Source organism: Chiloscyllium plagiosum, chromosome 5 (assembly GCF_004010195.1).
Source record: "Chiloscyllium plagiosum isolate BGI_BamShark_2017 chromosome 5, ASM401019v2, whole genome shotgun sequence".
NCBI classification, from domain to species: domain Eukaryota; kingdom Metazoa; phylum Chordata; class Chondrichthyes; order Orectolobiformes; family Hemiscylliidae; genus Chiloscyllium; species Chiloscyllium plagiosum.
The window spans coordinates 68,036,032-68,056,887 of NC_057714.1; the positions used below are offsets into that span (position 1 = coordinate 68,036,032).

Genomic DNA, 20,856 nt, shown 5'->3' on the forward strand with positions numbered 1-20,856 from the left:
ATCTCTGGTCACTATGGGCGATGGGAGGAAACTGGAGCACCCGGAGGAACCCCATACAGAAACAGGGAGAATGTGCAAACTCTACACAGGCAGTCACATGAGGGTGGAATAGAACCTGGGTTCTTAGCGCTCTGAGGCAGCTCTACTAACCCACTGAGCCGCCGTGCTGTCCTATGGCATGGGTTTGCATGGATAAACTTACAAATAGCACAGCTATTCTAATGGCAATATCAGGATCAGTGTGGTTTCCAAATTAAACAAATACAGCTCTTGCATGCTACTTGCTTTGCAATGTTGTTGTCAACAGCGTAAAGTTCAGGAGTGGTATGGGAAGTAAATTAGATGACGTTTCTCCCTTTCCAGCACCTGAGGCCAACCAATTAGTGATTATCTCACTGGTAATAAAAAGATACTCTGAGCTGGAGGCAGTTTTACTTCCAGTCATGCAGGCGAGCTGAATACCTCAGCTAACCTATATAACACACAAATAAGTCTACACTCAGTCATGTAAAATTTACTCCTTAGCTATACATTTTTTTTGTGCTTTTGTAGTATAAGGATTCTTTGCAAAAGCTGCCAAAGTAGTTTTTCTTGACTTTGGAAGGCAAAAATAAGATCCCTATGGCTTAAGGTAAAGTATGGATTTGTTTTAAATAAAAATTAAATGGATAAACTAGCAATATTAAATACAAGTAGGAACAATGAAGAATTTCCTTTCTTCTACAGAATATTTGATTAGATTAGTTACAGTGTGGAAACAGGCCCTTTGGCCCAACAAGTCCATTCCGACCTACCGAAGCGCAATCCACCCAGACCCATTCTCCTACATTTACCCCTTCACCTAACACGACGGGCAATTTAGCTTGGCCAATTCACCAAACCTGCACATTTTTGGACTGTGGGAGGAAACCCACGCAGACACTGGGAGAATGTGCATACTCCACACAGTCAGTCGTCTGAGGATATTAAAAACATCAAAGATGTATGTCTTGCACTGACAATCACAATCAGCAGTAGTTCGCTGTCGATCTAAATTTGTGTGGTTCGCCCAAAATAAAACAAGCTCAAGATTTTGAGACACACACTTTAATTTTTAAAATAAAAACTAAAAATGTTCAAAATACTTAGCAGGGTAGGCAGTAACTTTGGAAAGAGAAAGAGTCAACGTTTCAATTTGCCTCTCAAAAGTTCCCTCAAACTGAAATGTTAACTTCTATCACAATATTTCTATCACAAATGCTGTTTTATCTGCCAAATATATCAATATTTTCTGTTTTTATTTCAGATTTTCAGCATCCACAGTATTTTGCCTCAGTTAACACATCTGGTTGATGACTTTTCATAAGAACTGGGAAAAGTTGGAAATGTAATATCATCATCTTAAATGTAAATAATTGCATCTAAACTTTACTTTAACACTTACTGTTTCGAAAAGGATATGTAAGAATGCTTGGAAACTAAATATAAATGCCTAACATTTTAATCTGCTGATACAATCATATTTCAGTGTTATAATTGAGGATTTATCTACCACTGTTAAGTAGCAGTGTTTCAAGGAGCCCAGTTCAAATTCACAGGTTCACAAAATTTGTTCCATCAGGGAACAAATAAAAGTGCAGATTGATTCTAATGATTGTCTTCATGAACTGAATTGCCAAGGTTCAGGTTACATATAACTACAGGGACATGGTGGTATGCTGTTCAGAGGGTCGATGCAGACTTGATGGGCAGAATGACCCCTTACTGCACTGCAGGGATTCTATAATTCTATGAATCTAACTGTTGATTTACGGCTGCATTTTGAACAAAATAAAATGGACGTTTCTGGGATCTGTATCCAATAATTCATCAGACACTGTGCTTGGAGGAATACTTGTGCTATCTTTCTTGGCAAATTCTCATTTTTGTTATAAACTATTGTAATTTACAAGTTCATATGAAAAGACCTTGTCAGTCAATTCTTTTTTAATTTATGGGAATTATTTTCTGTTCTTTCAGGATTTGTGTGTTGTTGGCTTCCAGTCCAGCGGGCAGTTAAGTCAGCTACATTGCTATGGGCCCGGAGTCACAGACAAGGTAAGGATGGGAGATTTTCTTCCTGGCAGAGCATGGCCGGAACAGATGGTTTGTTTTTCTGACAATTGATAATTCATGGTGATTTTTATTGAATTCAAATTTCACTGTCTGGGATTCAAACTCAGGTCTCTCGAACATTACCTGGCTTTCAGGATTAATAGTCTAACAATAATATCACTAGGTAAAATCACAAGGCCATGGCTTCCCCCCAAGCATTGCTGGCTATGGGTATTGATGTTGGTACACATTTGCTGTCCTTGGAATGTAGAGATCACCACAGTGCCATAAGGAAGGGAGTTCAAGAATGTTGATGTAGTTCCAAGTCAGGATCATGTGTGCCTTGGAGGGGAGCTTGCAGATGGTGGCATTCCCACGCATCTGCTTCCCTTGTTTTTCATGGTGATTTAAGTTACAGATTTGGAGAGTTGTGTTGAAAGAGCCTGGATGCATAACTACAATGTATCTTGGATATCATCCAAGTGAAAGTAATGAACGTTGAAGGTGATGACATAATGTTCAAGTCAAGTGGGTTGCTTTCTTGACTTTCTACAGAAAATATAGGATTCCTAATAATGCTTGAGCTTTTTCAAGTTTCCACAGCCCCAATAAATGATCACCTTATTTGTTGATGTTAACAGTTGCAAATTTCATTAAATAGGAAATGATTCTCTTCAAGAGTAAGTTAAACAATTCATCATGTTTTGTATTCACAGGAGAAATTTCGATGGTTTCTGACTCCAAATAAACAAGTGGAGTGAAACAACCATGGGCAGTCTCAATGACCCAGAGGATATATATATTGCAGTGATTCGTCCTAAGAATGCTGCTAGTTTAAATTCTCGTGACTATCGAACTAAATCATATGAAGTAAGCCAGAAAATACTTTAAAACTATTTACTTAAGATATGTAAATGGTCAAATGTAAATTTGTTAAATAATTTGTTACTTCTCATGATGAGTGACAATTAGGTTGAATTGAAGCATTAATTTTAGCGACACAAATCTCATGTGTTTTTCTGCTTATGGAGAGTTTTCTTGTTGGCTCCTGAATATAAAGTTGGTGGACAAAGCACAGGCTAGATTGGCCACCATTGATCATAATTTTTAAATGGAAAGTGTCTTGGCAAAACATTCAACCACTTACAACACTGTTTTTAAGAAGAGTGCAAAGTATACTACACTGTCAAGAGGATAATAGCATATAATTTAAGTTTACCCAGTAAAATAGAGTTCCTTAAGTGAAGAAGGTTACCTCAGAATACAACGGGATCTTGATCAGATGGGCAAAGGGCTGAGGAATAGCAGATGGAGATAAATACGAGGTGCTGCATTTTGTGAAAGCAAATCTTAGCAGGGCTTATACACTTAATGGTAAGGTCCTGGGCAGTGTTGCTGAACAAAGAGCCCTTGGAATGCAGGTTCATAGCTCCTTGAAAGTGGAGTCGCAGTTAGATAGGATAGTGAAGAAGGCATTTGGTATGCTTTCCTTTATTGTTCAGAGCATTGAGTACAGGAGTTGGGAATCATAGAATCCCTACAGTGTGGAAACAGGCCCTTCGGCACAATGAGTCCACACTGACCCTCTGAAGAATAACCCATCCAGACTCATTCTCCTACCATATTATTCATCCCTGACCAATGCACCGAACCCACATATCCCTGAATGCTATGGGCAGTTGAGGATGGCCAATTCACCTAACCTGCACATCTTTGAATTGTGGGTGGAAACCGCAGCACCCAGAGGGGACTCACGCCGACACCAGGAGAATGTGCAAACTCCACACATACAGTCACCCGAGGCTGGAAATGAAACTAGGTTCCTGGCGCTGTGAGGTAGCAGTGCTAAGCACTGAGCCACCATGCCGTCCCTCAGAGGTCATGTTGTGTTTGTACAGGACATTGGTTTGGCCACTTTTGGAATATTGCTTGCAGTTCTGGTCTCCTTCCTCTCGGAAGGATGTTGTGAAGGATTCAGAAAAGATTTACAAGTGTGTTGCCAAGTTTGGAGGACTTTAACTATAGGGAGAAGTTGAATTGGCTGGGGCTGTTTTCCCTGGAGCGTCAGAGGCTGAGGGATGACCTGATAGTTTACAAAATCATGTGATGCATAACACGGAAACAGACCCTTTGGTCCAACTCATCCATGCTGACCAGATATCCCAATCTAATCTAGTCACCTTTGCCAGAACTTGACCCATATCCCTTGAAACCCTTCCTATTCATATACCCATTCAGATGCCTTTTAAATGTTGCAATTGTACCAGCTTCCACCACTTCCTCTGGCAGCTCATTCCATACACGCACCACCATCTGTGTGAAAAAGTTGCCCCTTAGGACCCTTTTATACCTTTCCTCTCCTTACCCTAAACTTATGCCCTCTCATTCTGGACTCCCCAACCCCAGATAAAAGACTGCTTCCATTTATCCTATCCATGCCCCTCGTGATTTTATAAACCTCTGTAAGGTCACCCCTCAGCCTCTGACAGTCCAGGGAAAACAGCCCCACCTATTCAGCCTCTCTCTATAGCTCAAATCCTCCAACCCTGGCAACATCGGGGACTATGGTGGAGTGGAGGAGAGTCTGGGTGGGAAACTGAGAGGGGAGGGCAGAGGGACTGAATGGGGGGTGGTCTGAGGAGAGAGTGGAGGAGACGACGAGGGGATTGAGGGGGTAGGGGCGGAGAAAACTGGGAAGGGAGAGGTGCTGAGGGGGGAGGGGAGGAAGGATCTGAGTAATTGGACAAAACTGGCAGATGGAGTTCAATAGCCAGGGAATTCCTAGAAGCATGGCACTCATCCACAAACTCCATCAACAAACACATCGACCTGGACCCAATATACCGGCCACTACAGCAGACAGCTGAAACTGACAACCGGAAGCGGCAGGGACAGGCCATTATAAATGCCGGAGGAAACACCACAGAAGCGCTTCGCAGGAGGCTCCCAAGCACTGAGGATGTCACCTAGACAGGGGACGAAACGTTTGCAACAAAAATTTCCAGCTCGGCGAACAGAACCACAACAACGAGCACCCGAGCTACAAATCTTCACCCAAACTTTGAAGATGGAGTTCAAAGTAAGCAAATGTGCTTCGAAGCGATAAAGGACTGATCTTCTAGACAGCAAAATGCAGCGGTATGTCAGTCCTGGTGCTTCAGGTGCACGGATCTTTAACATGTCACAAACCAGAAAATAATCAAGACAGGTAATGGAATGCTGGCTGTTATATCAAGAGGACTTGATGAGGAGGTTATGCTGCAGTTATACCAAACACTGGTTAGACCCCACTTGGAGCACTTCTGAGAGCCACTCCTTCTGACGGATAGTTTGGTCTTGCAGGGAGTACAGTGTGGCCTTGCAAGAATGATAGCTGGGCTTCAGGCTTTAAGGTCATTTCTGTAGAACTGAGAAGGTTCGGGGTGATCTGATCGAAGTCTCCAAGATATCAACAGGAAACGACGGACGTAGTAAACTGTTTCCACCGAGCACAATGGCGGAGTGTTCAGGAGAGATGTTGGAAAGCACTTCCACACACCGGGTGGGAGAGGTTCGGAACAGTCCTCCGTGAACCGTGGATATGGGATCAGTTGTCAGCTTTAAATTGGAGAGTTTAAGCAAACATATGAAGGGTTATAGGCCAAGAGTGAGTGTTTGGAGTTAGGCCACAGATCAGCTACAGTCTCCTTGAATGGTGGGACAAGCAGGAGGTGCTCCTGCTTTGCTCCTGTTGTCTGGGGAATGGGAAAAGGGATCCGAATTGGAAGGCGGTATCTGTGGCGAAGGGAGGAGGTGGGATCCGGAGTGAGAGGAGGGATCTGGGGGACGGAAGCAGCGTCCAGAATGGGAGGAAGGATCTGGGGAGGGTCAGAAGGAACCAGGGTGGGGAGTGAGAGGAGAGATCTGGGGAGGGAAGCAGGAATCCTGGGGAAGGGGGTGTGGGGCAAAGTTGAAAACAACATACTCGTGTTGCTGGTGGTTCATGCACTGGTTTTCTTGGTACCTCCTGGGCCCTGGTTCCCTGGAGAGGTGTCCATGATGGAGCCAGACACTGAACTCTGCACACTTCCATCATCACCTCTGACAGGCTCTGAACTTCTTTGGCATTGTAGACTGGTGGATAAGTATGACTGAAATAATCATATGTTCGGTACAGTGCAGGGAAGAGCCCATAGTTTTACTTCATTATTCTTTCATTGGATCTGGATATCACTGGAAGGATTAGCATTTGTTGACCATCTCTAATTGCCCACAAATGTTCACTAAGCCATTTCTGAGAGCAGTTAAAAATCGATCCATTGCTCGGCATCTGGAATCATGTAGGCCAGACCAGGTAACACTTTCCCTGAAGGATACAAGTGATCCTCAGGTTTTTACAACAAATGATACTTTTATGGACATCATAACTGAGACTACATTTACATTCCATGTTTTATTATTGTATTTAATTCATTGCATTTCCAGACCAATTAGCCTGGACATGTAAATTACCACTACCCCACCATTTCCCCATAAAATATCGAAATTTTTTAGGTTTAAGAAAAACTGGAGAATCTTGGATTTTTCACCAGGAAATAATGAAAGTCACTTCCGAAAGTGACTTTTCAGGGTATATTTAAGATAGTGAAGACCCGGGTTCAGTTCCCAACTCAGGCGACTGACTGTGTGGAGTTTGCACATTCTCCCCGTGTCTGCGTGGGTTTCCTCTGGGTGCTCTGGTTCCCTCCCACAGTCCAAAGATGTGCAGGTCAGGTGAATTGGCCATGCTAAATTGTCCGTAGTGTTAGGTAAAGGGGTAAATGTAGGAGTATGGGTGGGTTGCACTTCGGCAGGTCGGTGTGGACTTGTTGGGCCGAAGGGCCTGTTTTCACACTAAGTAATCTAATCTAATCTAATCTAAGAGCATGGATATGGTAAATAGACAAAGTCCTTTCCCTGGGATGGGGGAGTCCAGAACTAGAGAGCAGAGGTTTAGGGTGAGAGGGGGAAGATATAAAAGAGACCCAAGGGGCAACTTTTTCCACGCAATGTGTGGTGCGCTTGTGACATGGGCTGCCAAAGGAAGTGGTGGAGGCTAGTACAATTGCAACATTTAAAAGGCATCTGGATTGGTATATGAATTGGAAGGGTTTGGAGAGATATGGACCGGGTGCTGGCAGGTGGAAGTAGATTGGGTTGAGATATGTGGTCGAAATGGGTGAGTTGGACCGAAGGGTCTGTCTCTGTGCTGTACATCTCCATGACTCTATGACTCAAATTAAATGCAACTTGTTGCTGCTCTAATCCTGTTTGGTTAGTTGGAGGAAAGGTTAAAACAGGGAACTCATTGCAACTCTTTTTTTGCAAACAAATCAGGATTAGACCAGAGATATGCTGGCATACATAGCAGCTTTTGTTAAGCAGCTTGCATGTCTTCCAAGGATTTATAGATTCTCATTGGAATTGTCAACTGCAAAATGTTGAAGCAAGACAAAGGCAAGTTTTAATTTATTCATTCATGGGATGAGAGCATTGCTGACTAGGCAGCGATTATTGCCCATCCCAAATTGCCCAGAGGGCAGCTGAGAGTTGACCACATCTGTGGGTCTGGAGTTACAAGTCGTCTAGACCAGGTAAGGATGTCAGCTTTCTTCCATAAAGGACATTTGTGAACCTGGTGGATGTTTCCTGGCAATCGGCAATGGATTCATGGTCATCATTAGACTCTTAATCCCAGATTTTTAAATTGAATTCAAATTCCACGATCTGCCATGGCACAATGTGAACCCAGGTCCCCAGAACATAAGCTGAGTCTTTGGATTAACAGTCCAACAATGATACTACTGGTCACAGCCTCAAGAAGTTCCTTTATCAAATGTTGTACCCCGTAAGAATATTATCACTGGTGCAGTTGCTTATTGGGTGGTGTTGAAGTATTTTTAGGATTCAACATCTCATACTCTTCTGTAGTGCTAATTATGTCCATAGCACTACATGTCATTCTGCATCTTATGATGATGAAGGATGCTATCCAGGTCAGTACCAGATGGATGCCTCTGAAGTTGAAGATGGCTTTTGTCACTTGTACCTTTGGAATTTTGTATCTAATATTGTTAATTGTGTGCTTTACAAATATCCCCCACCCTGATTCTGAACAAAGAACAATTCAGCGCCCTTTGGCCCTCGTTGTTGCACTGACGAGTGAACTAATCTAAATCCATCACCCTACATAATCCCATCATCATCCATGTGTTTATCCAAGGATTGTTTAAATCTTCCTAATGTGGCTGAGTTAACTACATTGGCAGGCAGAGCATTCCACGGTTCATATTACTTCGATGTTTTGAAATTACCATTCTTATGAGAATTCTGACAAACTTTTGACATGCGTTTGGGATTCTATGTGATCCAGACTTTTGCCAGATCTCATGTAAAATCTCAGCGCAAATACCTTTTTGATTCAAGGAGCTTTGTCGAACTTTTAGTAGCCAATAATTAAGCAATCCTGAGGGAACATGTTTCATGCAAGGATTATGCCCCTCTTGCTCTTCAAATTGGAGTTGTTGCTTGATTTTTTTCTGCTATGGTAGTGAGCAGCTGTCACCACATTCCTGTACTTGAGTGACATACAAGCATACCAGAAAACTTCCACCAGTCATATCCACATTCTCCTGATTCCATTAGACACTTTTAATTAAATGCTCATATCTGTCTTGAAGCCAGCTCTATAAATATTCAGGCAGAATACATTTTGGTGGTCTGTACACTATGATGAATTGTTGAAAAATGTCTTCCCGAGCAGTATTGTTTTCTCACTTCTCAACAAGTCAGAATTCCAGGGAAGTACATGGAAAAGCTATCAAGACACTGCAACTCTTCTTGAGGTCTGGCAGAACTAATACTAATGACTGGGAGGGCTTGTTATCGGTTGTTCAAATTAGCAACAACATGTCCATCAGGCTGCATCATGTTGAGTACAAATGCCTCCCTGATGAGGATTAGCAACAGCAGTGAAAGAAAGAAAGCAAGTGAGTCCTGTACTCAGAATGAATAAACTGCTGGTAGCGCTTCACCTATGCACACCAAAATCTATGGGTTGACATCTGGTTTTTTCAGTTTCATGAAAACCCAAGGCAGAAACATGTAACCCTGAAAAGACAACATTTTTAAGTTGAAACATAGTTAAAGTGTGATTCACATTTTTGCAAGGCTAGCACGAAGGTATCAAGTCCTGTTGCTGGAGCCTTCTTTGCATTAGGCTTCTGTCCTTATTTTTTGTTTAGATTTATTGTTTTAAGATCAGTCCATAAAGGAAACATGTTCTTTTATCCACTCAATATTTTGGTGAAGGTTACAAAGACCTTGAATTTCAGTTGTATTTCATCTCATCCGAGCACCTCAATGCAAAATAATCTTTGATACACAAATGTATTCACTGTTGCATCATGGCTCATTAAGCAAGCAAATGAACAGTACCCAGTACAAATGTAATATTTAGAGTTCACAAACTTTGCTGTCCTCATTATTAAAACAAGATGCAGTACATTATCCCACATCAATTATCCTTAGAGCATGGATGCTAATTTCTTTACTGGTAAAATGCTGCCATGGAGTCACTGGTGTCCGTCTCTGCTTACTTCATACTGGCTAAAATAAGAGTAGCCATGCTTAACCTTTCCTTTACAGATTGGAGCAAGTCTATTTTTTATGTTTTGAAACTAAACATTTTGGTGTCAGTTTTATTTAGAGGAAGCAACTCTAACTTGAGTCAGATCATGGATTCAAGTACCATAAAAATGTTCAAGTGACACTTCAGTATGGGACCAGGACCATGCTGCAGTATCAAAGGTGCTGTCTTCTGGATGAAATGTTAAACTATAGTTCTGTCTAGCAATTTAGGTATAGTTAAAAATCCCAAGATAGCTTTTGAAGGAAAACTTGAGGTTTTTTCTTCCCTGGATTATTGGCTGATATTAATGCGCTGGAAATAAAGCCCCACTATTTCCAGAGTTGTCACAAGTATGAAAATTTGACAAAATCAACAAAGTACTCAACTTTCCCAGATTGTCTAATTTACATTAAAAAAATATGCATGCCAGTTTTTTCTATGAGCAAGAAAATAACCATTTACTCTAAACAGTTTTTAGCCAATGGCAATAAAGAAGCATGAATTACTAACTTTTAAAGTCTATAACTTAAACTCTATTCCTTTTTAATATTAGTCTCTCAACCATTAAAGTAGGTGGTCAGTCAACACTTTGCGTTCAGTAGGATTAGGCACGCCATAAAATTGCTGATGTATTTCATATAATTGTAGAACCCTACAGTGTGGAAACAGACCATTCGGCCCATAGAATCCGCACCTGCCCTCTGAAGACCATTCCACCCAGATCAGCCACACTTGTTGTTCTGTTTGTTTTTGTGACATTTAATGACAAAGATATTTTAGATAAGCAACATCTCATTTGCCATGTTTATTATGCTAGTATATCATATTTTGCTGTGTTCAGTATCACATTTGGTTGTATACTTGTCTTTGTGAAGATTCTGCTGCTGGAATTGCAAAATGAAGGCAAGGAGAAAAAGAGAAAGAAAGTTTTATTACAAACAAAACTGAAGAGGGATGAAAATAAAGGGCAAGACATTCTTGACTTTGTAGTTGAAGCCACCAAACTGATGTCACCTAACAACCAAGGAGTCAAAGGTACAAATAATGCACATTTTATTGCACTTATTCATGAGAGATTTCTTTTGTTCATTTGTAGTTTAGCATTGCTAATCGTCAAGATTCAGTAATTGCTTTATGGGATGAATAAATATAAAAGTTCTGTTTTAATTACCTCTTGTCAATCATGCCAAGGATTATTGGTGCAAATGATTTATTTGTTTATATTGGTGTTGGGACTTTTGTACTTTCAAGTTGTGGAAAGGAATTCAACTTTGTTTTATTGCTGCATTATGAAAAGATTCTGCCAAAAAAATTTAAACATGCAGCATTTAATTTTGTTGCCGGTGACGTATTTTTGATGTCCTCAAGTCAAGAATGGCATGCCATAAATCCCAACTTGTGTCCTTTCTGTCTTTCCTTTCAAACATTTTGTAGAAACTGCAAGTTGCAGTTGCTTAGAATAAACTGTGTAACATCGAAGAGGGCAGGAACAGAGATCAGCAGGATATGAAGAGACAGTGCATTTAACAAATGAATGACGTTTGTTGCAGAAAAGTGTAAAGTATACAATTTAATAGTAAGAATGAGGAGAAGCAATATGAGCTAAAAAGTAATGTTAAATGGACTGTGGAAATCTGTAAAGCACACAAAATCCTTGACTTCATGTGTTAGGCTCAGAGCACAAAAGTGAGCTTTTCATTATAAATCTTTATAAAACACTCGTTGAGCTTCAGTTCCAGTATTATGTTCAGTTCCAGGCACCAGATCATAGAAAGACTATCGAGGCCTTTCAAAATGTGTGGAAGATTTTATTTCTTAGTCACAGGATGTGTGTTCCTGGCAAGGCAAGCATTTAATTGTTTCTAATTGTCCTTGAGAAGAAGGTGGTGAGCCGCTTCTTCAAACTATTGTAGTCTTTTGATGTTACAAAGGAAATTCCTGAATTTAACCTGGAGACCATGAAGGAATGGAAATGCAGTCCCAAATCAGGATGGTGTATGGGTTGGAGGCAAACTTACATTTAGTGATGCTGCCATGTATCTGCTGCCTTTGTCCTACTAATTGGTAGACATCTGTGGTTTCGAAGGTGCTCTTGAAGAAGCCTGTGTAAATATTTGTAGTGCCAAAGGAAGTGGTAGTATAATTGCAGCATTTAAAAGGCATCTGGATGGGTATATGAGTAGGAAGGGTTGAATGAGATATGGGCCAAATGCTGGCAAATGGGACAAGATTAATTTAGAATATCTGGTCGGCATGGACGAGTTGGACCAAAGGGTCTGTTTCCATGCTGTACAGCTGTGTCTCTATCTTGTAGATGGTACATACTGCTGCCACTGAGAGTCTGTCATGAAGAGAATGAATGTTCATGGTGAATAGGGTACCATTTGAGTGGTTTACTTTGTCTTGAATGGTGTCAAGCATCTTGTGTTGTGAGAACTGCACTACTTCAGGGAGGTAGAGAGTATTCTTTCGCAATCCTGACTTGTGCCTTGTATGTTGGAGAGGTTTTGAGGTTAATTTCCTTCCATGTATAATTCTTAGTCTCTGCCCTACACTTGTAATTTCAGTGTTTATATTCTGCTTCTCAGTGGTAATCAGGATTTGATGGTGGGAGATTTAGCAGTGATAATATAATTGAAGGTCAAGGGTTAGATTCTGTCTTGTTGGAGATGATGATTGTCTGGCTTTTTTATGGCATCTATGTTGCATGCCACTTATCAGCCCAAGCTTGTCCAGGTCTTCCTGAATATGGACACAGATTGCTTTTGTATCTGAAGAATCGCAAATGGTGTTGAACATTATGCGAATGTCAGTGAACATTCCCACTTCTGCCCTTATGACTTAGGGAAGGTAGTTGGAGAAACAGTTGAAGCTGGTTTGGCTCAGTACACGCCAAACTGCAGGGGAGCTCCTGCAGAAATGTCCAGGATGGTAAAAATGGGGGAGATACTAAATGAGTATTTTGCATCAGTATTTACTGTGGAAAAGGATATGGAAGATATAAACTTTAGGGAAATAGATGGTGACATCTTGCAAAATATCCAGATTACAGAGGTGGAAGTGCTGGATATCTTGAAATGGGTAAAGGTGGATAAATCCCCAGAACCTGATCAGGTGTACCCGAGAACTCTGTGGGAAGCTAGAGAAGTGATTGCTGGGTCTCTTGCTGAGATATTTGCATCATCGATAGTGATAGGTGAGGTACCAGAAGACTAGAGATTGGCAAACATGGTACCACTGTTTAAGAAGGATGGTAAAGACAAGCCAGGGAACTATAGACCAGTGAGTCTGACATCGGTGATGGGCAAGTTGTTGGAAGCAATCCTGAGGGACAGGATGTACATGTATTTGGAAAGGCAAGGAATGATTAGAGATAGTCAACATGGCTTTGTACATGGGAAATCATGTCTCACAAACTTGATTGAGTTTTTTTAAGAAGTAACAAAGAGGATTGATGACGGTAAAGCAGTAGATGTGATCTACATGGACTTCAGTAAGGCGTTCGATAAGGTTCCCCATGGGAGATTGATTAGCAAGGTTAGATCTCATGGAATAGAGGGAGAATTAGCCATTTGGATACAGAACTGGCTCAAAGGTAGAAGACAGAGGGTGATGGTGGAGGGTTGTTTTTCAGGTTGGAGGCCTGTGACCAGTGGAGTGCCACAAGGATTGGTGCTGGGTCCTCTACTTTTTGTCATTTACTTAAATGATTTGGATGCGAGCATAAGAGGTATAGTTGGTAAGTTTGCAGATCACACCAAAATTGGAGGTGTAGTGGACAGGCAAGAGGGTTACCTCAGATTACAATAGGATCTTGACCAGATGGGCCAATGGGCTGAGAAGTGGCAGATAAATGCGAGATGCTGAATTTTGTGAAAGCAAATCTTCGTAGAACTTGTACACTTAATGGTAAGGTGCTAGGGAGTGTTGCTGAACAAAGAGACCTTGGAGTGCAGGTTCATAGCTCCTTGAAAGTGGAGTCACAGGTAGATAGGATAGTGAAGAAGGCGTTTGGTATGCTTTCCTTTATTGATCAGAGTATTGAGTACAGGAGTTAGGAGGTCATGTTGCGGCTGTACAGGACATTGGTTAGGCCCCTGTTGGAATATTGCGTGCAATTCTGGTCTCCTTCCTATCGGAAAGATGTTGTGAAACTTGAAAGGGTTCAGAAAAGATTTACAAGCATGTTGCCAGGGTTGGAGGATTTGAGCTATAGGGAGAGGCTGAACAGATTGGGGCTGTTTTCCCTGGAGCGTCGGAGGCTGAGGGGTGACCTTATAGAGGTTTACAAAATTATGAGGGGCATGGATAGGATAAATAGACAAAGTCTTTTCCCTGCGGTGGGGGAGTCCAGAACTAGAGGGCATAGGTTTAGGGTGAGAGGGGAAAGATGTAAAAGAGATCTAAGGGGCAACTTTTTCACGCAGAGCGTGGTACGTTATGGAATGAACTGCCAGAGGAAGTGGTGGAGGCTGGTACAATTGCAACATTTAGGAGGCATTTGGATGGGTATATGAAGAGGAAGGGTTTGGAGGAATAAGGGCCGGGTGCTGGCAGGTGGGACTGGATTGGGTTGGGATATCTGGTCGGCATGGACGGGTTGGACCGAAGGGTCTGTTTCCATGCTGCGCATCTCTATGACTCTATGATTGAGATGATTGACCTCAAAAATAAAACCAAAGCCTCCTTCATGTGTACTAAGTATTACTTGAACCAGCAGATAGTTTTCCCTCTGATCTTCATTGATTGTGGATTAGTTGGAACTCCTTGATAGCACACATGGTCAAATGTTACTTTGATGTCAAGCGCAGGCATTCTTCCCTCACTTTTGGAGTTCTGCTTTTCTGCCCATGTTTGTTCCAAAGTGACAGGAATATTGACCAGCGATGAGATACGTCAGTTATGTGGAGAGATGAAGCTGAGGATTTTCTTTTTGAAACAGGAATGTTTAAGAAGATAGTTTTATCTTCTATGTGTTGAAAGTAAAAGAAGGTTTTAAAGTAAATAAACCAAAGTTGTGGGGTTAAAGATTTGATACGAGAGGTTGCATGCTTCAGCAGATTGTGAAAGGAACAGAAGGCAACATGGGGATATTTTATTTGAATGTAACAAGTTGTTGTTGAATGTGTTGCTTTAAAAGGTGGTGCAAGCAGAGTAAAGTTGTAAAGTACAAATGTCCACAGGACTATAGGAAAAGGACAGCAGAGTGGGACAAATTGAATCACTTTCAAAGAGATGTCATGGGCACAATGAACTGAACAGCTCTTTAATACTGCATCATTCAAAGTTTATAAAATATTACTAAGTAATTTAAGTGGGAATTGTTGGCAGTATTTGTGTTTTCTTCCTTGTAATTGTGCGGATTAGACAACAAAGTATCTGCTTCTGTCCTCCTCCTCGTGCTGCAGAATAATTGAACACGAGCATGTGCACAAAAAAAGCTTGTGATCCCTGACATTGAAATTTATTTTCCATTTTTGTATTGAAATTTAACAGTTCTATTGAATTGCTAAAATTCTATTCTCTCATTTGACCTTCATCTTTTTATTTTTGCTTGTCTTGCTTTTCCTCAATTGAAACAGTTAACTTGATTCAGTGCATAGGCCCACAAGCAGTTTCCAGTAATCTTCCACTCCTTTTCTGGTGGACTTGTAACAATGTAAGATATAGGCCAATCACCCTGTAAAGCTTGTCCTGCAATTCTATAAGATCGTGGCTGATCTGCCCCAGATCTGAATTCCTCTTCCATGGCAACTCCTCAAAGCCCTCGCTCTTCAATATTTCAATAAACAGCCTAATCAAATAAATAATTAATTTGGATATTAAGTACTTTAGAAATATCTCATTACTGGACCTTTCAGCTGTAATATTTACTCCCATTTAAACTTAGCAAATCAAACATGAGACAGAAGAGCTCCCTGCAAGTTGCATACCCATTTTTCTCTGTCTCTCACACTCCATGACTGGTAGAAGAGGCTCCCTGCTACCACTTTTGTCTCCTTCACTTGCTGCACTTTCCTCCCAGTCTGCTGCTTATTGATGATTTACTGCACATTCAGTCATAGAGTTATACAGTATGAAAACAGACCCTTTGGTCTAACTCATCCATGCCAACCAGACATCCCAATCTGACCTAGTCCCATTTGCCTGCATTTGGCCCATATCCCCCTCAGCCTTTCCTATTCATATACCCATCCATACGCCTTTTAAATGTTGTATCTGCTTCCACCACTTCCTCTGGCAGTTCATTTCATGTACCCACCACCCTCTGTGTGAGAATGTTTCCCCTCGGGTCCTTTTTAAATCTTTACCCTCTTTGTTAAACTTATGCCCTCTAGTTTTGGACTCTCCCACTCGAGGAAAAAGGCCTTAGCTATTCACCCTATCTGTGCCTCTGATGATTTGATAAACCTCTATAAGGTCACCCCCTCAGCCTCCAATGCTCCAAAAAGGCCCCAGCCTGATCAACTGCTCCCTATAACTCAAACCCCCCCCGTCCCAGCAACATCTTTTAAGTCTTTTCTGCACTCACTCAAGTTTAACAACATCCTTCCTGTAGAAGGGTGACCACCATTGTGCACAGCATCCTAAAAGTGGCCTAACCAATGTCCTGTGCAGGCTCAATATAACCTCCCAACTCCTATACTCAGTGCTCTGACCAATGAAGGCATTAGTTCCAAGCACTTTCACTACCCTGTCTAACTGTGACTTCACTTTTAATGAACTATGCATCTGAATCTCTAGGTCTTTTTGTTCAGCAACAATCCCCAGGACCTTACCACTAACTGCATAAATCTTGCCCTGATTTGTTTTTCCAAAATGCTAAACGTCTCATTTATCTAAATTAAACTCCATCTGTTACTGCTATACCACCTAGTTTGGTGTCATCTGCAAGGTTGCTAACTATGCCTCCTAGATTCACATCCAAATCATTTATAAAAATGAAGAAAACAGCAGACCCAGCACTAATCGTTGTGGCACACTACTGTTCACAGGCCTCCAGTCTGAAAAGCAACCCTCTACAACCACCCTCTTTCTCATGCCTTCAAGCCAATTTTGGATCCAATTGCTAGCTCCCCAGGATCCCATGTGATCTAACCTTAACTAACCAATCTACCATTTAGAACCTTGTCAAAAAAGGCAATGCACTGCCCCTCAGCATGCTCTAGCTTTTTTCCAAACTGTCTATATCCTTTAGTTCCCAGCTATTTAAACAAAGCATTTCTCCTTATTTACCCTTAACTTTTACAAATAAAAGAATTGATTTGGATACATTGATGCAAAAATCAATTAATGTAATAAGTGTTACTCTTATTTGATCACAATGTTAAGAGTGTAATTCAGACTAAATTATAATTTGTGTTACTCAGATTTGAAGCTTTTCTGGAACCCAGTAGGATTTTAAAACAAACCAAAATGGAGCTAAGACTTTGGAAACCTTGCCTCACAATTTAACAGTGGAGGCAAACATTTTCCGTAAGACACTTAATCGTGTTTGCAGATTGGGAATGAGCTGAAACTTTATTGCTGGAACAGCACAGCAGGTCAGGCAGCATCTAGGGAACAGAAGATTCGACGTTTCGGGCACATGCCCTTCTTCAGGAATGAAGAAGATTGGGAATGATGCCACTGAGTGTCCAAAATGTGGTGTTACACCATTACGTGTGTGCACAAGAAGCAAAAATTGACACCGGGAAAGACAGAAATGAAAAAACAGAAAATGATAGCAAAAACATTTTTAACAAGCTATAAGCAAATGTGCATGCAACTTGTTATTTCATGATTATCTTTTTTTTTTCCATAGGTAAACGAGTGGTGTTGATAAAAGAATTCCCTGTCCACAGGGAGAATTCTTGCAAGGCAGCTGCACTCTATGTTGTACCAGCAGCAGTTAAAGGTAAAAAAAATTGCAATGCTGTAATGCCTCAGTCCGTTTTATAATAAGCCTCACGTTGTGCTTGTGACTTGCCACATCAATTTAGTGATTTCTGTTTTGAGAAGCAATTTGTAAAGAGTTGCCATTAAGAAACTGTTTGAGCTCAACTTCCAGAATGTAATTATTGAAGGACAAGGGTGGGAGATCAAATAGGTGATGTACATTTCATTTTAAACTTTTAAATTTGCAAGCAAAAGTAAGGATATTTAATATTATTCAGTTTATGCTGTATTAGAGAGCAAGAAAACTTACTGTATGAATGTTCTGCCCCATTCTGGCTTTGTTACTTAAGAAGAGGGAATAAGTAACTGATTGGAATAGCTGCTCTGTAAATAAGCTATTTTATTCATTTTTTTGTTTGATTTTACTAATATGCACAATAATTTAGGAAAACTTGATAGGGATTCTTTGCTGCGTAACCTCAGTAGGAATGGTTTGCAATGTCCCCATATTTGTTTCCACTTGTGTACAGAAACTTCATTGCACCACTATTAAGTTGATGAAAGGTATGTGCTATTTGCACAATGTGTATCAATCCAGACTTTTCTTTGTTTGGAGAAAGTTTAGAGAAAACAGAGTTAGTGCACCGAATCCATGATGTGATCTCCTCAGCAGTGGTGGCATTTTGAGAGAGGTGACTGCCAAGATATGTCAAGTACACAACATATTCCAGAGACTGCCTTTCCAGATATATAGCACATTAAATATCTGGTTGAACAGTTGTCTTAGTGCACAGAACAGTTGTTGTCACCATACTATTGTATTACACTGAGGCTGGACTGTGTATTAACAAGACTTGAGAGCACTGGAGAAATTCCAGCATTATTACTTCAGATGGATCCTCTGACTTCGCTGAGAAGACCATGAAACAAATGCTAGTATCTCTACAAGCATTCAGTGAGAACACCAGCAAATTAAACTTCGATGCACAGCATTATATCCAGATGTCTGAAAAGCATTTTTCCGACATGGTCCCATTTTCTGAAACAGGTCATTTGTCGGGGTCTAAAAAATACTTGCAAGATACTCTGAAGTTCTCCTTGAAATCTGGGAACATAAGCATTAATGAAGAGAGCAGTTTGTAACCAATTGTTCAGAATGGTGACAAGTTGCCCATCAAGGAGCATCATGCTTTGAATCAGTGTCTTAATGATGAGGCAGAATAGCAGCAGAGAAAGAAAATAAAGGAAGCAAATCCTGCACTCCAGATCCTAGTACCTTGTGAGGCATCCTATGCCATGTGTTCACAAATCTCTGGCACGGGACTGTCTCTCTGTTCAGCTACCTGAAGACCCACGGTAGGAACGCAACTTTGAATAAATGTCAGCCTTGAGTTGAGGGACAGGTGGTAACGAGTGTATATAAAAGATGCTGTTGTGGGTTAATCATCACAAGTTACCTTTAATTCGTCTACTTGTTAAGAAATTTCACAGTGAATTACTGAAACAATAACTTAAACTTCATTGCATGTTGCATCCAAAATAAGACCCCACAAGCAAGTTAAGCCTCACAACTCAAGTTGGCTATTACTCGATTTATGGTTGAATTTAGCTACAATTCCAACCAACAGTGTCTATCTCTGCTGTCCAGGTTTGATCCTTGTGCAGTGTTGTTCTTTGAAGTTTTGCTGAAGGAGAGTTCTAGTATTGGATCCTTAGACAGTTTTATTGTCTGTCAGATCTATGATGTGATATTATTGATGATTCTTCATATTCTTTCATCTACATTATTGACTACTGCTCTGAAACTTGTCTGTAGCTTGCTTTCTTATCAGAAATAACTCCTGTGCTGTTTGTTACATTTAGTGTTAGCAATCTGTGGAAGACACAGCTTTTCTGTGATGAACTCCTTAAATTCTTCTGCAGGGCAATCAGTGTTCTTGTGGCATAAAGAAGCCATATATCCAAGCAAGTATCAAAATAGTTTTGTTTATATATCTTTGGTTCCTTCTCCCAGACTTGGCTAATTGTTTTCAATTCTTGTGTAAGTTTTTCCTTGTCCCTTAATAGTTCAGACAGAGTTATTGATGCTTCTTTTGCATGTAGCAGTTTATCTTTGATTCTTTTTCAGTCCATGAACAGGTATTAAAATTCTGACGTTTACACTAGCACATTACTTGTGGTTCAAAATTTAGTTCCAGGTTCTTGGATAATCCCTTGAAGCCCATGTTAATGTGCCCATGACTTTTCTTTTATAGATGGATTGAACACTTTTTTTTTTATATAACCATTGAATGTGATGTGCATGAAGAGATTGCGAAAAATGCAAATTGTTGTGCTATTAACTTTACGAGTGATTTTTACCCTTTGCAGACAACAGCAAGACATCCTATTGCCTTGGAGCACCAAGCTTTTACTGCTTCCAGGATATTATGCGTGTGTGCAGTGAATCTAGCACTCATTTTTCTACACTCAGTGCAAAAATGCTGATTGTCTTGGACAAGTAAGGAAATTTACAATTATTCAGTCTTCGCTGTATTGTAGTATAAAAAATAATGAAAATAGTAATGGTTTGTGATTCCCAGTGAGTAGATCTTCATTGGTACTATGCTTAAACTATAAATAAGAATGGAGTAAGAAATGGATAACTCGACTTCTAACATTTAATGGTCTTCTTTCCCCTACTATGTCTTCACTCCTGATCAAATCTGAAATCAGAAGGTCAGTATGAAGAAGATAATAAGTGTTAATACAGACTTTTTGAATTGGATTTGCATGACTTAAATATGACTAAGAAAGGTAGAACAGTTGCAAACTTACTCAGTACCTCTAATGTCCCAGATTTGGTTGAAAATATCACAGTATTGCAACAATGCATGCTTTTATTAATGCACATTTGAACAACACTTGGCAGAATGGAAGAGTAACCTTCCAAATTCTGAATTATCACAAACCGTTGGGCAATTTGTGCCACTTTACAATTAGTTTTGTGAAACTAGAACTTGCAGTTGCACTCAAAAATTTAGTTTGGTAATTAGTAACTTAAACACCCTATACCAAAGTGACAACTTGATTCTGGCTGAAAAGGTGCATATTCTGTCAAAGCTTTAATGTATTGCATTCCTCAGACAATTTGCAAGAAATGCCAAAGGAAAGCAACAATTGTGACCATTCATTATTACTACCAGTTAATGACGTTTTTGCCAAAAGTAAGAAATTGTGAAGTGTGAATTCTCAGTTCTTCAGATTGTGATGCCTTG

At 40.5% G+C, this 20,856-nt stretch overlaps 1 protein-coding gene across 6 annotated transcripts in view; it reads left to right on the forward strand.

Annotated features, from left to right (window-relative positions):
* The window catches only part of krit1 (KRIT1 ankyrin repeat containing), a 72,251-nt gene that overhangs the window by 12,240 nt on the left and 39,155 nt on the right, over positions 1 to 20,856 (forward strand). For 3 of the 6 annotated variants that reach the window (XM_043690262.1, XM_043690261.1, XM_043690263.1), the window contains exons 2-6: positions 1,999 to 2,076; positions 2,790 to 2,943; positions 10,597 to 10,756; positions 17,526 to 17,618; positions 19,970 to 20,099. In XM_043690262.1, the coding sequence (XP_043546197.1) occupies positions 2,842 to 2,943; positions 10,597 to 10,756; positions 17,526 to 17,618; positions 19,970 to 20,099 (485 nt within the window). In that variant the 5' untranslated portion in view covers positions 1,999 to 2,076; positions 2,790 to 2,841. Of the gene's footprint in view, positions 1 to 1,285; positions 1,387 to 1,998; positions 2,077 to 2,789; positions 2,944 to 10,596; positions 10,757 to 17,525; positions 17,619 to 19,969; positions 20,100 to 20,856 lie in introns of all 6 variants that reach the window. The other 3 variants (XM_043690257.1, XM_043690256.1, XM_043690260.1) reach the window with 2 other exon arrangements.